The sequence below is a fragment of the Salvelinus alpinus genome, chromosome 8 (genome assembly GCF_045679555.1).
Source record: "Salvelinus alpinus chromosome 8, SLU_Salpinus.1, whole genome shotgun sequence".
NCBI lineage: Eukaryota > Metazoa > Chordata > Actinopteri > Salmoniformes > Salmonidae > Salvelinus > Salvelinus alpinus.
This window is the reverse complement of record NC_092093.1, coordinates 27,306,796-27,323,447: the sequence shown is the minus strand read 5'-3', so window position 1 is coordinate 27,323,447 and position 16,652 is coordinate 27,306,796. Positions and strand designations below refer to the sequence as shown.

The 16,652-nt window shown below is 44.0% G+C and overlaps 2 protein-coding genes across 2 annotated transcripts; both read right to left on the bottom strand.

Annotated features, from left to right (window-relative positions):
- Positions 1-1,032: 1,032 nt before the first annotated feature.
- On the bottom strand, positions 1,033-3,803 carry LOC139582830 (E3 ubiquitin-protein ligase rnf146-like). Its single transcript, XM_071413207.1, has 3 exons — positions 3,606-3,803; positions 3,192-3,254; positions 1,033-2,942 (listed from the first exon to the last, which is right to left on the bottom strand). The coding sequence occupies exon 3, from the start codon at positions 2,939-2,941 to the stop codon at positions 1,811-1,813; it is 1,131 nt and encodes a 376-aa protein (XP_071269308.1). The 5' UTR covers position 2,942; positions 3,192-3,254; positions 3,606-3,803; the 3' UTR covers positions 1,033-1,810.
- Positions 3,804-4,905: 1,102 nt separating this feature from the next.
- Positions 4,906-13,049, bottom strand: LOC139582829 (R-spondin-3-like). The gene is made up of 7 exons (XM_071413205.1): positions 10,772-13,049; positions 7,236-10,610; positions 6,503-6,694; positions 6,239-6,379; positions 5,877-6,023; positions 5,548-5,733; positions 4,906-5,469 (listed from the first exon to the last, which is right to left on the bottom strand). The coding sequence occupies exons 2-7, from the start codon at positions 7,324-7,326 to the stop codon at positions 5,429-5,431; spliced, it is 798 nt and encodes a 265-aa protein (XP_071269306.1). The 5' UTR covers positions 7,327-10,610; positions 10,772-13,049; the 3' UTR covers positions 4,906-5,428.
- Positions 13,050-16,652: the final 3,603 nt, after the last annotated feature.

The following is a 16,652-nucleotide window of genomic DNA, read 5'->3' as shown; positions in this document are numbered from 1 at the left end:
TGGTCACTTCACTGCTGTTACCATGGTGATCATCGGACTGGAGGCAGAGTTAAGGAACATCATTAGTGCCGTTGACCAGTCCCTTTAGAGAGAAGATAGACAACAGAGGCAGGGTGATGTGTGTTTTTGTGTGTTCTCTGATCTAGCTCAGGGAGACTAACTTACTTCCGTCTCAACAGAGATAACAGACTGTCAAAGCCTGGCAGAGCCTGCTGTGGTCCATACAGCTCACAATTCGGCACTGTACACCCATTTTTTGTTGTTGCCACAGTTATTGAACCCAGGGGGCACTGGCACTGTAGGTGCCCTCTAGATTGACAGGTTCCCCTTTCTCCTCAGAACAACTTCTTGTCCATCTTACACTTGTCTAGGTCCACACATTGTCCTGATGCACTCTTCTTTGCTATGAACCCAGGTTGACATTCACAGCGGTAGACAGCATAGGTGTTGGGGCAAGCCAAATGGACCCCATAGATGGCCAGCTTATCCACAGACTCATCAATATCCACACACCAAGTGAATCCAGGGAAACATCTACACAATTTTCATCCAATCAGTTTCAGTTTGCAAAACCATTCCCTAATATTCCTGCTGCTTAGTCATTCTGTATGGTCAGAGGCAGGAGGAAGAGTAACTCACCTGTTTCAATCCAAACCCAAACAAGTAGTGTGAGTTACTCATGCAAAGGTTTCTGCTTTATACTTGATGAAAAGACAAGTCATTGAGTTTGTCTCATGCCTCCAAGTAACCACAGGTTAACCCTCTTTTTCCATCAACATCTGTTTAATTTTGTAATTTTTCATCTGAATGAGGAAGTCTCTTGATATAGCATTTCCCATCATTTACACCTACTGAGCTGATGTTAGAATTTGGTCTTAATTGACCTGCCTGGTCAAAAATGTTTAATACGAAAACCTTGTGGGTGTAACACTGAACATATTGTATCACCCAAAGCCATATGCATATGTAATAGCTATCACCTTCCAATAATTGTCATATTCCCATTAAGTTACCAATAAAATTGAACTCATGAATTTTCAATTAATGTCAAAGAAAAACTTTATTGTTTTACATGTTAAATCATATTAAATAAGTCAAAAATACTTTTTTGTTGACAGAATTTCAAATAATAGGTTCAAACTTCAAAACAGACTCATTAACACTCACAATTCATCTCCCATCCACACTGTTTCCATAGAATACTAGAACAAGTAATAGAAATCGTCACTGGTCTCTACACTCAAGACCTCTCTACCAGTAGGCTCTCATCACCTTTCACTCACAACACAAGCACACACTTTTATATTAAGATGAAATATGACCTCAATACACAGACAAAAGAGCACGCACACACACACTCTCTCAATGGAGATTAGAAAATACATTTCTTACAGCAAAAAACAATGTACAACAAAACAAGATAATTACTTTTTGCCTCCGGTTAGAGATGGGATGCTACATTTAAAAGGTTAACTCCCCTCCAAATCTCAAACCTTTATCATTTCACCATTTCTCTTCAAATATTTAGTACCAATGCATGATTAACCATAATAACATGGGCTCAAATGTTTACAGTGGCAGACAGTGGAGCAGTATGGGCCATTTCATTGTGTGCAATGTTGCATAAACTTGCTGGCTGACGTATTATTATAAACTATTGATTAGCCTATGTGGCTGACTGAACTGTATATGTAATGGAAATGGCTGATCTGCTATCTTCCCCTTGGTTCTTCACTACCACCATGGGCATGAAGTGAATGCGTTTTTTTGCTGAGCCGGGATGAGTGCAGAGACAGTGGTCCAGTTGTGGTCACACCTCAGTGACACTGCACTGACCGTCAGGGCTGCGTGGGCGCACAGTAAGGCTTCCGCTGGAGGACCCACCACCAGGTGGCAGTCTGTCAGGCTGGACCTCCCTGAGCCACCGCTGTAGGAGTCTGTATCTGGTCCTCCGTCGAACTCCTACTTCTCGTCCCCCCCTTTCCCTGTCCCACCCCTGGCCTACCTCATCTCCACCATCATCCTCCTCACTGCTACCAGATGCTGACTCATACGCCTGGCTCATGCTTGAAGCTATCTCCTCTTCATCCTCCTTCTCTTCTTCCCCCTCTGGTTGGCTGATGAGGAGCTGGGACAGAGAGTCTTCCAGGGAGATGGAGGCTGGGGTGGCAGGGTGGGCCCCCAGGACTGTAGGGGGTCTGACAGGAGGAGCTGGGATGAGAACCCCTGAGCGACCCGCCTGTGACCGTCCAGTCACATTCTCCCTGTCAGCAGAGCTTGACAGCTCCACTGTCGCTGTTGTGACCAGAACAGCTGCCATGGCAACTACTGGCGGGGCGGGGTCAGAGTCCAGTCTGAGTCCGGCTACACCCTTTTTGGGAATGTCCACCATGTCACGCTTCATGCGGCGGCGGCGACCGTGCTCGTTGCGGCGGTACTGCACCATGTTCTCCAGGTCAGCCACGTACAGGAAGCCAGCAATCAGCATCTCGGCACGCTTCCTGCCCTTGGCCAAGGCGTCCTCCAGCTCACGGCTGGTCCTCTCGTCATACTGCCACCATCCATTCCTCCCCTCGTAGTACCAGGCATTGTCTCCCCCAGCGCTCCTCGGCCCGGCTCCTCCTCCTCGCCCCCCTGCAGCTGCTGCCTTCAGCTCCTCTGGGGACAGCAGGGTGGGATGCTCCAGGAAGTCCTCAGGTACTTCCTGTCTGCAGAGAGCACAGCGCTTGCTGTGCCAGGAGGCTCCTTTAACGCACAGAAAGCAGAAGACGTGGTAGCAGGGCAGGCAAACCGGGTAGACACAGGTCTGGAGGCAGATGGCACACTCCGGCAAGGGGTTGGCCGAAGGTTTAGGGGAGGTGGGGGAGTCACCAGTACAGGCGTCCCCTCCATCTTCCACCTTAGAGGACACAGAGTGGTCTACCTCACCACAGCTCGCCATGCTGAGGGGGTAGACAGATCGTTAAGCTAATGCTGAGACACAGAAAAAGACAGACAGTCCTGCTGACTAATTTTAAGCAATATTCTCAGCTCCCAGTTGAACAAAATCACATGCAAGCTGTCACGAGAGACTCAATTAGCAATATGCCTAAATATCTAAAATGTGAATTTCAGATGACTTAGCTGGCTAGAATATTTTGTGTCAATCATATTGCCCTAATTACTATGATGGGAAAAAATGAACTACTTACTCTCTCAAGCGCAGTTACTGGGATGACATCAGGGTCAATTCTGTATTCTCTCAAAGTTCCTCTCTATGGAAAAAAATATTGTTGAAAAGAGACAGGACTCAGGAGTCGGTTTAATCCCACCTTTCCCAGAGATAAAAACACTGGTTAGCTATATTCAGAGAGGGTATGTTGCTATAACGTTAGCCATCTTGCTAATCTAAAGCGAACAGGACAATCACCATAAAGAACATAGCTAGTTACTAAATACACACATCAATAGTATGATGTCGCGATCAAACTAGTTAGCTACTGTACAGTAGCCATTTCTTGTTGACAAGCTTTGCTTTCAAGTTACTGTTAGCTTCGGAGGCCACAATCGTCAGTGACACACCGCTTGACTGTCTTCTACCTCGAGCGAATTTCCTCCACACTCACCTGTCATGAATAGCGTTTGACCATCGCTCAGTGATGTTTTTAGATAATTCGCAAATTATTGATCGTTCTCGACCTATAAACGCTAGCTAGCTAATCACTAAAATATCTTCTACCAAAACAAAGCAAAATACTGACGTTCCTCCTCCTTCCGTGTATTCATACACGTAACGGGATGACGTTGCGTGGTCGCCTGCCACCTCAAGCGTCGGAGGAGGGTGATCATACAGCATAAAGTGTGGGTAGTTCTATTTGTCAGCTTCTCGTGGCTATGACCACATCACAACCATGATACAATTGTCATTAACACATGGCCTCATGCATTATTGCTTAAGTATAACATGTGGGTGCTTATATTTGTCCTGTTTCACACATGTACAAGTGTGTCAGCTATTATACGCATGTGTGAAATGGAAATGTGTTTTTTGATATCCCAACTCCCAGAGACACACTCAGAGAATAGGGTCACGGCTAGCCATTATCAGAAACGAACATGGAGCGATCAAGTTTAAGTGCCTTGCTCAAGGGCACATCTAGCTATTGAAAACTCGAGGCGACATTCTGCGTTCTCCTTACAGTTCTCAGGCACTGTGTTTTAACGTTTTCATCGCTTGCAATACCGCTTTTGAAACATATGGCCCTTATTTTTCATCAGCGAGAAAGTATCCTTCAACTAAAAAGGTTACACTTACAGTAGCAGTTTTGCACAGATCCATACAGCTATGGGTGTCTCCATCCGACAAAACTACACTTCCCGAGTTGCACATATACATTACACACAGGTGTTCGGAGCATGCTAGATAGCTAATTGGCACAGGTGGTTGACTCTTGTCTCCTGTCTGTTTTCCATAAACAAGAGCTGTAACATGGAGATATGGCTGTGTGAGAACACTAACCCTAACTGTACCAATGTGTGTATCAATTTAACCTTGTATTTTTTTTCTGCTATGGAAGATAAGGTCCTTATGCTGCCAATAACGTACAGCAAGTGACGCTTGTTACTTTTCAGATTGAGCATTTTAGATCTTAACAAAACTCGCCGTACAGAACACGCCTTCGTCCAATGACTCTTATGTGTAATGTAATGGAACTGAGTCATGATCAAGGGCTAGACAGATTTTTCACTTTGTCGGTTTAGGGATTTGAACCCTCCAACCGCTAGGCTACCTGCTGCCTTAATGTAGGAGAAAATGTATAGAACATATTGTATAGAATTAGTTGTATTTAGCTAGCTATAGACATCTTTGGAGTAGGCTTTCCACCTATCAACGTTTTTTGGTAAAAAAAAAAATATTCAGTCATGTTTGTGAAGACAATATACTGTAATTTACTATAAAAATCTCCTACACAATTTTTTTTTTGTAGGCCTATAACAATGATTTCAATCATGAAAAGGCAGCAATAGTTTCAATTTGACTTGCTATACAGAGAAATGCTACACGTGTAGAACAAGTGGGCTAGCCACCATCATGATAGAAACAAAATAACACATTCAATTCAGTCCATATCAATTTAGTGACCTTTTCCTGGAATGGATCATGTGGGTGACATGTTGTGATGAACAAAAAAATGTTGAACCCAAAATTCTAGAGCAGATGATAATGTTATCTTCTCCAAGGTCTCTCAACCAAGGCAGGTCAACAGCTGGTCACAAACATAGAGGAATAAATTGTTGCACACTGTTCCTGACTACAGAAACGACTGAGGTCCAGGCAATGGAGGTCTCTCTTTCAACTCAGTTAATCCAGTCCTCCTTCTGTCCTTCCATCCTGTTTTGGATCACATCTGCCACTTGCTATTATTTTGCTCCCACCAATGATCTTGCATCAATGTTCTGTTGGCCTAATGCCTTTGCCATCTGATCTTCCTGTGGAAAGGGAGAGGACAATGCTAGATGTGTGAAAACTGAAATAAGTCAAACATTTCACTTTGATCACCAGTATACCTGGACTCGGTCTCCTTTTGATGACACATTTCCTCCACTCTTTGACTTTAGGGCAGGGGTCGCCATACAGGGTGGGGTGCCGTAGGACCTCTCGTCTTCGTACCTCCTCAAAATTCCTGTAGCCCCGGGTCCTCCCTCTCCGAAAGCAGAGGCCCCAGTCTCCCCATTCTCCCACCTTACAGTGTACTGAGAGAGAGATTGGGGGGGCATGACATTGTAGGGTAGATAGATACACAAAATGTACACTCAAATTTGCATTGTAGAGTGATCGATCAATGATCTATTGGGATGGCTCATGTACAGAGATGGGGGAGGACAGAGTCACTAACCTTGAGAAATGCACTCCATGAGCTGTTTATCAGGCTCAAACCACCCTGGGCAGGTATGATGGCACTGGCCATGCAGAAGGTACAGTCCTGCTCTACACCTGGTGCAGGTATTCCTCGTCACACACACCTCACAGCCCACTGGACAATCTGGGACATAGACGTTAGAGACGCATTTCTATATAGATCTCTCTCCCTACTGTAAATATGTACTTTATATGTCTTCTTCCACAATGTGTGATTTTGATGCATCCAAGCCCAGATCTTGGCCGACCGATACTGGATCTTATTAGTTTTAGCCAGACTTTGAACACATTATGACTATGAAGGAAGATCACAGTTCAGCTGTAGTGTAATAGACTTACCATTGCACTCTCTTAGTGCAGTGTTTGGGGTCAGGCCCTCGGGGCAGCTGTCCTCACACCTCCCTCTGTACAGGTAGTGGCCCTGGTGACAGTGAGTGCAGAAGTTCCTGTTGAAGCAGGAAACACAGTCCTCCCTGCACTCTGAGACACAGACAGGGACCAAAGTTAGAGTGGATACATGATCAGGGCATTACACTGTGTATGACATTATTATCACAACACTCCATAACAGTGTCGGTGTTGTTCATCCATCACATGACTCACTGGTGCAGGTGTTGACATGTGGGGAGCGTGTCCCATAGTGACCTCTGGGGCAGGATAGCAGACATGTCCCCCTCTCCCGCATCCCATCATGCTCCAAGTGGAAGAAGAGGCGGGGCTTACAGGACAGGCAGCCGTTTAACGCTGAGCATGTCAGGCAGCCAGCATGACACAACCTGCTCACCACTGAGCTACCTGGAGAGAAGAGCTGGTGTTATGGCTGTGTGTGTCTGTCTCTCTCGTTCTCTCAATCACACATGTGTGTGTATGTGTTCCTGCATAAGACAGGATGCAGTTACATGTCTTGAGCATGTGCATGTGAAATTTGGTCAAACTTAAATCCCATACAACTTCAGTCTTTTTTGGAAGAACTACATTATCACAAATCATTGGCTGTATATGTTGAGTACAGAGCATAATCTCATACACCTGAGTAGTGACTTACTATACCTGGCACATTAATGTTCGAAGAATAGAAACAGGAGCCAGCCCAGGTTTATCAAACCCTCAGCCAAACTTTACAATATATTGTATGGTTCACATAGTAAGCCAACGCGTATAAACCATGAAAATATATGACCGCATTGTTGCCTGAAAGTAAAATTTACTGCACCCACATAGTAATGCCCATGCTTTTACGCATGTATGAAGAGGAGTTGAATGTGCGTATAAATACGCAGAACAGGTGTCCGCATTTCAATCAGTTCGCATCAAAATGTGTCGGTTGGCTACTTACGTCTGTGTCGTGGATGTCTTGAGAAATATTGTCCGTTAATAAGATCCATGAAGTGCAGAATCCAAATCAGAAATGGTACCCAAATTAGCATTTTTACCCTCTTTGGAATTAAGGTTCTTTGTCCAACAGCTAAGTCATCTTTTGATGTAAATAAAATACCTGAAAAATATTTTTTTGCCAGAATTGTGTTAAAAGAACATCATCCACAATGGTCCCAACCCCAGTATGCACGCTAGAGAACAAATCTGTTTTCCAGAAGAAAAGTCCAAGAAAAATTCCATGAAATCACCCATGCCGTCAGAATCCATAAGGAATGAAAACATCTCAGAACATCATGATAGTCGCACCTCAAACCTAATGCAAGGTTTTGGGTTAGGAGTGAGTTTGCTTTCTCCCCCTCTCTCGGTCTCACTCACACTCATTTTCTCACACACATACACCTGCTCTCAATGCAAAAATTGTCATATTAAAGTAAGCACATTCAAGTAGACCTATTAACTTTTATTGTCCTGTTGTGAGTCTGCTTCACCTACTTGGGATTCTCCTCATCTGCATAGATACCTTCATCATTCCACAGCCACATGTCTTCCCCCATCCTAATGAAAAGAGGATGACTGGGTGACTATGTGTAAGAAATATGTCAGTGCATTTGGTTTCATTTAAAACAGAGGAGCATAAGTGCACTTGTGAGTCACCTCACAGATTTTACACCAGGCACTCTGTCAATGTCACCCTGGCAGCTTGGATTGAGTGAAAAAATATCAACTTCCAAAAGAAGCCGGATTCCCCTTGTATCTACATTTCCGACGATACATTGCTGACTGAAAGCTTGACTTTTCCCTGACGTTTATGCCCCAAAACTATGCAGAGACTGTGTGTTTCAGATTAACTCAGAAGTGAACATTACCAGAAAACTAAAACCAAACTCTCAAATACAGAGCGACTTGCTAACGTCCGACAAGAAAACAAAACGAAGCTGAGGAACAGACAGGACAGGAAGGTGTCAGAAAGCATCAACCATTGCCTGTTACCCATAGCGAACAGAAAAGTGGCAAAAGCCACACACACTTCCAAAGGGATAATTGTTTGGGATCCCAGTTTACATTATGGCCTGGGAACCACAAACCGATGCCAAAACCACCCGACAGACTTGCCTTTGTGTCTTTTACATAGAAGAAGTGTTCTCTCTCACAGAAACTCTTTATTTTTTTAGGACTATCAGCTAATATCCTGTTTACTTCACCTAGAGCTTATTGTCTGAACAACACAATGTATTTATTGTCTGTTGGTAGCTAGATGGACACCATCGTGCTTTTTTTGCATGTGCTTTTCAGCAAGGGAGGGGGAGATTAATAACATCTCAGTTCTACTTCTGGTTTCTGGAAAAGTGTCAAAACTGGTATCAGCGGGAGCATTCAGTTGACGTTGCAGCGGATTTATCTGTTGAGACAAAAGCCAAAGACGCTGCCAGACTGGAGCTGGATGAGTCTAAGACCAAATTGAAAACAGGTTCTCATATACACACACTTTTACATTAAAGAAAATTAGTACTTTATTTCCCCAGTGAAATTACAGAAATGTTCACGTGTTATTCCCTCAAGGACAAGACAACACTGATATTAAGATAAAACAGAACAAAGCTCCCTCTTCTAGCTGTATAAATATGTTTTTGCCTTTCCGGTTCCCACTGAACATCACGTTTGTTGTTTTTTTGCCCTACATCTCCATCTGGACCCTGAACATGACCTGCTCTGCTGTAAGTGTCTTGCTGGAGCAGTGTGTAGGAGCTGATGACAGTAAGGGGAGCCATGTGAATCTGTGGGTCAGTGACAGTAATGCTAGGTAGCCCGGGGGGGGGGGGGGGGGAAACAGTCACAGGCAGACAATAGGACGGTCAGGGTCAGAGGGGTGGGTTTCCACACCCAGAAACCCCCCTACATCACTGGAACGCCAGATCAGATTCAGAGGAAAACAATCGGTAGAGAGGGAGGCAAATCAACCCAGCTGTGGGGGGGAACAAAGGTCCTGGATAAATGAAGATGTCTTACACAGGCAGTTTACCATTGAAAACAATTGTTAGTTCCAGTCTACTTAAGGGGTGGCTCTCCCAAAGACACCAACATGATAGCAGCTGGGTCTGGTCTACTTAGTTCATTGACTATATGAACCAGAACAAATCAGGGAGTGGGATGTCTCACATCCTCTTTCATCTCTGGGGGGGGGGGGCTTAGATTGTTGGTTTTCTGCACTGGCTTAGGTTGTTGGTTTTACATGTCAACCACCAAAATATGATAATGCATGAGGCATATCATTAAAAACAGAAACTTGATGCATCTGTCCATTAGTACAATTACAATACATTTTGTCCTCAATGTTATTCTCATCATAATAAACCTGATTATCACAATGAAGAAACTTAACATCCCTACAGCAGACCACCTAAACGGCTCTATAAGATTACTACCAGATAAGTGTCTTCTTGAGCAATTTGATAGGAAAGTGAACACATAACACACATGTCAAGTGCCATGGCTTCAGAAAACCCTATGATAAAAGATGAGTGAGATAACATCTCGACACGCGGATAATGTATGTAGCGTGAAGAGGTGAGGAATTTGGAAGAAGTCTTGGGGGCAGGCCAATGCTTAGTGAACAGTCTGTGAAGCATTCAGCCTGAAGCTCTGACCACCGTGACAAACTGTTGGGGAAAGAAGATGGAGGCCTGAGATAGGACAAGGCTCTAGGCCAGGGGTATTCAAATCTTACCATATGAGGTCCAGAGTACTGCTGGCTCTTGTGCCTGATAATTAATTGCACCCACCTGGTGTCCCAGGTCTAAACCAGTCCCTGATTAGAGGGGAACTGGCTTTGAGGTTCAGATTTGAATTTGGAGGGCTCTCTAGCATTTAGTTAATGCTACATCTTTATAACAGAGAAAATGATAAAGGCACTGGGTGAATATCACTCCTCTCAAAAGACAAAGAGGCACATTTCTCTGACAGGGAACTAGAATAGTATGACAGGAAACAAACTCTGGTCAGCTTGATGGAACATGGCAGGGGCAACTAGGACTACAACAAAGATAGATTTACAGAACACAACATTTAATTGGACAGCATATAAAAGTGTTCCAAAATACTCTGCATTGTGCAAATGCTAAATGACAGACAAAACAGATATGAAATGCAAACAGATAAAGACTAGCGACTGAAGAAAAGTAAAGACTAAAGATTCAAACTAAAGCAAATAAAACAAAATACAGGTTCAATTTATAATTCAGACAAATGTGACTTTAAAAAAGTATTGTAAATTGGTTGTTGAATCATGTTGTAGAAAGGTCTCTCCACTTCACCCTCTGGCTTGTTTCAGCAGTTTCTAAGGAAAGACGATCAAAACGTCATTGACATTTTAAAAGTAGCATGATAAGATGCTATTTTTCACATTCAAAGTCATGAAACATAACTCTTGTATGACAAATTAACTTAAGCAATAGGACATCTACAAATGTAGGATATCCATTAATCTACATGACTCACTTTGATGATATCTGTCATGTCTATACAGCAACCACAGGAATTTGCCCCTCTGTCTATAAATGATTCAAGAAAATGGCAACATTTCAATAGCCTCTCCTTGACTCATTTACATCGTTTTGTACTGATCTGAAAACCCAAACTAGCCCAATATTAGATGATTGATTAATGATTTCATTATTTAATGAGACTAGTTCTAAAGGCATTCCATAGCGACTGCGTTCGAGATAACTCATGGTCCAATGACCGTACCTGCTAGCAAGCAGCATGTGCCCTGGTCCAAAGCTAGATTCCATAATCGGTAGATGGTTCTATTAAATCCAGTTTAGATGCTACACTCCAAAATCTAATATGGATGCTAATGTTAGTTTTTTGCTTTGAGCACACCGATCTGTTATCTAATAAGTCCGGCAAAACAGGCAGGTGCTGCCCCAGATGGGAAATAAAGGAAATGTGTGCACGCAAAGCTAGACATTGGCATCCATATTACATTTTGATTTGGGGAGGGGGTAGCATCCTAAAAGCTGGATTTAATACTTTCTTGTTCACTGCTCAGCGATGCAAACCGCGATTCTACAATCAGAACCGTCTACCGATTATGGATGTAGCTTCGAACGCGGGACACATGCTGCTAGCAGGTAGTCATTGGACCATGAGTTATCTGACCAGGGTTGCCATGTCCGCAGTTTCCCGCAATTGGGCTATTTTGAAAACGATGTTAGGAAAATGTTTTGGTCACAGGTTTTTTGAGCTACTTCTAAATTACACCATGGCATTTCTCTTTCTAGGTGAGGGGTGGGGGTCTGTGTGCATTGAGAGAGGGCTGCAGCAGGCAGCTGAGTCACAAGTGAGAGGAGAGCAGCACGCACACACATCATGGCTAGCTAATATGGAGCCGCCTATTGGATAAATGTGGCAACTCTTGCTGAGCAACATCTTTTGGGCTTAGTTTTCAGTTGTCATTGGGCTTGACATTTTACCTAAACCTGGCAACACAGTCACCATGGAAAGCCCTTAGACCTCATTCTTATTCTTCTTGGTATTATGGCGATCACACAATTGAATGTGGATACCGCCACCTACTATGCAGGATGGAAACAGGATTCTCCCAAAAAACTGAACTACCAAAAAAAACTACCAAATAATAAAATACATCAACCAACTTTTCTGTTCAAAATAAATCAAACAGATCCCTACATAGGCTCAAGGGGGACCTGGGAGTGCGGGTCTTCCGGCGCCAGTACCCCTGGCAAGTCTTTCGATGTCAAATCCTTGAGTCTCAAACTTTCCTGCTGCAGCCACAATAATGTCTAGTTTGTTCCACTTCTTTGAGACTTGTGCAGTACAGATTATAACTGTGGCAATGAATGCAACAAAATCCACCTTTCGTCTGGCAGTAAACATTTACTACAGGCTGTGTTGTATCCAATACCATCTCTTCACTAGCATCACTTGTTCTCAATTCTTTTCAAAATCGCCTCCACATAGGAGTTTCGATTGACCGCTAACTTTTGCTACCTCAATTTCTTCACCCTTACAGGGCACTCCAGGAACTCAGGATCATGATCCCACTACAATTGCAACACCGTCATCCTTTTACACACCTTTCTTCACTATAGAAAGTGCATCGGTGATGTCGTACCCACAGCAACTATTAAAACATTCCCAAACCAGAAACCGTGGATTGATGGCAGCATTCGCACGAAACTGAAAGCGCGAACCACTGCTTTTAACCAGGGCAAGGTGACCGGAAACATGACCGAATACAAACAGTGTAGCTATTCCCTCCGCAAGGCAATCAAACAAGCTAAGCGTCAGTATAGAGACACAGTAGAGTTGCAATTCAACGGCTCAAACACAAGAGGTATGTGGCAGGGTCTACAGTCAATCACGGATTACAAAAAGAAAATCAGCCCCGTCGCGGACCAGGATGTCTTGCTCCCAGACAGACTAAATAACTTCTTTGCTCGCTTTGAGGACAATACAGTGCCACTGACACGGCCCGCTACCAAAACCTGCGGACTCTCCTTCACTGCAGCCGACGTGAGTAAAACATTTAAACGTGTTAACCCTCGCAAGGCTGCATCCCCAGCCGCGTCCTCAGAGCATGCGCAGACCAGCTGGCTGGTGTGTTTACGGACATAATCAATCCTTATCCCAGTCTGCTGTTCCCACATGCTTCAAGAGGGCCACCATTGTTCCTGTTCCCAAGAAAGCTAAGGTAACTGAGCTAAATGACTACCGCCCCGTAGCACTCACTTCCGTCATCATGAAGTGCTTTGAGAGACTAGTCAAGGACCATATCACCTCCACCCTACCTGACACCCTAGACCCACTCCAATTTGCTTACCGCCCCCAATAGGTCCACAGACGACGCAATCACAACCACACTGCCCTAACCTATCTGGACAAGAGGAAAACCTATGTGAGAATGCTGTTCATCGACTACAGCTCAGCATTTAACACCATAGTACCCTCCAAACTCATCATCAAGCTTGAGACCCTGGGTCTCGACCCCGCCCTGTGCAACTGGGTACTGGACTTCCTGAGGGGCCGCCTCCAGGTGGTGAGGGTAGGTAACAACATCTCCACCCCGCTGATCCTCAACACTGGGGCCCCACAAGGGTGCGTTCTGAGCCCTCTCCTGTACTCCCTGTTCACCCACGACTGCGTGGCCATGCACGCCTCCAACTCAATCATCAAGTTTGCGGACAACACTACAGTGGTAGGCTTGATTACCAACAACGACGAGACGGCCTACAGGGAGGAGGTGAGGGCCCTCGGAGTGTGGTGTCAGGAAAATAACCTCACACTCAACGTCAACAAAACAAAGGAGATGATTGTGGACTTCAGGAAACAGCAGAGGGAGCACCCCCCCTATCCACATCGACGGGACAGTAGTGGAGAGGGTAGTAAGTTTTAAGTTCCTCGGCGTACACATCACGGACAAACTGAATTGGTCCACCCACACAGACAGCGTTGTGAAGAAGGCGCAGCAGCGCCTCTTCAACCTCAGGAGGCTGAAGAAATTCGGCTTGTCACCAAAAGCACTCACAAACTTCTACAGATGCACAATCGAGAGCATCCTGTCGGGCTGTATCACCGCCTGGTACGGCAACTGCTCCGACCACAACCGTAAGGCTCTCCAGAGGGTAGTGAGGTCTGCACAACGCATCACTGGGGGCAAACTACCTGCCCTCCAGGACACCTACACCACCCGATGTCACAGGAAGGCCATAAAGATCATCAAGGACATCAACCACCCGAGCCACTGCCTGTTCACCCCGCTATCATCCAGAAGGCGAGGTCAGTACAGGTGCATCAAAGCAGGGACCGGGAGACTGAAACAGCTTCTATCTCAAGGCCATCAGACTGTTAAACAGCCACCACTAACATTGAGTGGCTGCTGCCAACATACTGACTCAACTCCAGCTCACTTTAATAATGGAAATTGATGGAAATGTATCAAAAATGTATCACTAGCCACTTTAAACAATGCCACTTAATAATGTTTACATACCCTACATTACTCATCTCATATGTATATACTGTACTCTATATCATCTACTGCATCTTGCCATCTTTATGTAATACATGTATCACTAGCCACTTTTAACTATGCCACTTTTATATGTTTACATACCCTACATTACTCATCTCATATGTATATACTCTACTCGATACCATCTACTGCATCTTGCCTATGCCGTTCTGTACCATCACTCATTCATATATCTTTATGTACATATTCTTTATCCCTTTACACTTGTGTGTATAAGGTAGTAGTTGTGGAATTGTTAGGTTAGATTACTCGTTGGTTATTACTGCATTGTCGGAACTAGAAGCACAATCGTTTCGCTACACTCGCATTAACATCTGCTAACCATGTATATGTGACAAATAAAATTGTATTTGATTTTATACTCTGTTCGTCTGCCCACACTTGAAACATGGCCCAATCATTTACAATTCTTACACTACAAAACCTCTTACGGCATATCTTACATAACCAAGCTTCACATGCGTAGGTATTTGCTCTTTATCAAAAAAGCAACAGGACCGACAGACTATTTTTCTCCATTCACCCAGCGGGTCAGATGCTGGGCACCAACCACACCAGGAATTCTCGTCAGGTATTTAACCTGAACGTCCGTCGTCACCCTTGAGATGACTCCTTTGACGGGTGCTCTACTCCGAAGTTCAAAACTTCTGTTGTCCGGATTCTTTTGAGGCCCACTGCAGTCTTCCTCTGTTCTTCAGAAATACAATTAATCAAAATTACACCACTCCTGGTCACTCTGACACTCACCATTTTCGACACCTCAATCGGGTTTCCCACATAGGCATCCTTACTCAACAAACACATCCTTACTCAACAAACGCATCCTTACTCAACAAACGCATCCTTACTCAACAAACGCATCCTTACTCAACAAACGCATCCTTACTCAACAAACGCATCCTTACTCAACAAACGCATCCTAACCAGAAGCTATTCATTATCATTTACACACGTATCCCCGACTCCAATTTACTTTTTGTTCCAGGTTTCAATACTACTGTTGTCCATTCAGAACATTCCTCTTCACCAAATTTACTCGACACGCTGCTTAATTCAAACTCAGCAACCACTCCCACCTTAATTAAATCAGAGGTCTAATATTGGACTACTGTCCAGGCTATTTCAGATCAGTGTTAATGAAGGAGGGGGCCCTTTACAACAGGGTTGTCAAACTCATTCCATGGAGGGCTGTCTGCTGATTTTTGTTACTTCCTTTCAATTTGTGTCTAATTAAGACCTAAACAACCACATGAGGGGAGTTCCTAACTAATCAATGACCTTATTGATCAATCAAGTACAAGGGAGGAGTGAAAATCCGCAGGCACTCCGCCCTCCATGGAATGAGTTTGACACCTGTGCTTTAGACCATTGAAATGCACCCTTTGTGTCCTACCACCCAATGTTGTTCAGTAACCAATACCTTGGATACTGCTTTGACGTGGTGTGCTTTGATAGTCGCAGATTTCTCCTCAAAAGCTTTGGTCCTCGCCTCTTCTGCGAGGCTATGCAGAAACAGCAGCACGTTCAGCTCGACCTAGGAGGGACGTTCAGTTTCAGACACCGACGGCTAACTATCCCACTACAGTAGCTGGTTAAGCTAAGTTACATAACTAACGTTAGCATGTACCTTATAGCTATTCGTTTGAAAACAATATTTTAACATTAGCCTCGCTGGCTAGAATTGTTAGTAACGACAGCTAGCTACGATAGCATTTTCAAACATACCATTGCATCTGCGGCTATGCCTACACGAATGTGGGCTTTCTTCTTCATTAGAGACTTTAATGTTGTCTTGGGTACCCTTTTCAACATATTGCCAAACTCGTAGCTAAATTACTTATCCTGAAAACAGCGACATTTGTTTCACAGATAGAACAAACAAATAGGTGGCTGTTTACGATTTTCAATCCCCCGCGTCGCTCTCTACGTGCGCATAATGTGACGTCAGTATTTTCCATGTTTGCTTTATAATAAAATATATTTATTTAAACACTCATTGTTTCTCTCGATTTAGAAAATAATTTATATTTATTGCGTTGAGTTGATGACCATCAAAGGGCCTTGGTTATCTTTTCTGTGTTTTGATGTTTTTAACCTTTATTTAACTTGTTAAGTCAGTTAATTAAGATTTTTATTTTATTTACAATGACCGCCCACCCCGTACAAACCCGGACGACGCTGGGCCCATTGTGCGCCGCCCTATGGAACTCCCAATCACGGCCGGATGTAATACAGCCTGGAATCGAACCAGGGTATCTGTAGTGACGCCTCAAGCACTTTGACCACTGCCCCACTCACTTTGATTAATGTAAAGAATTTGAA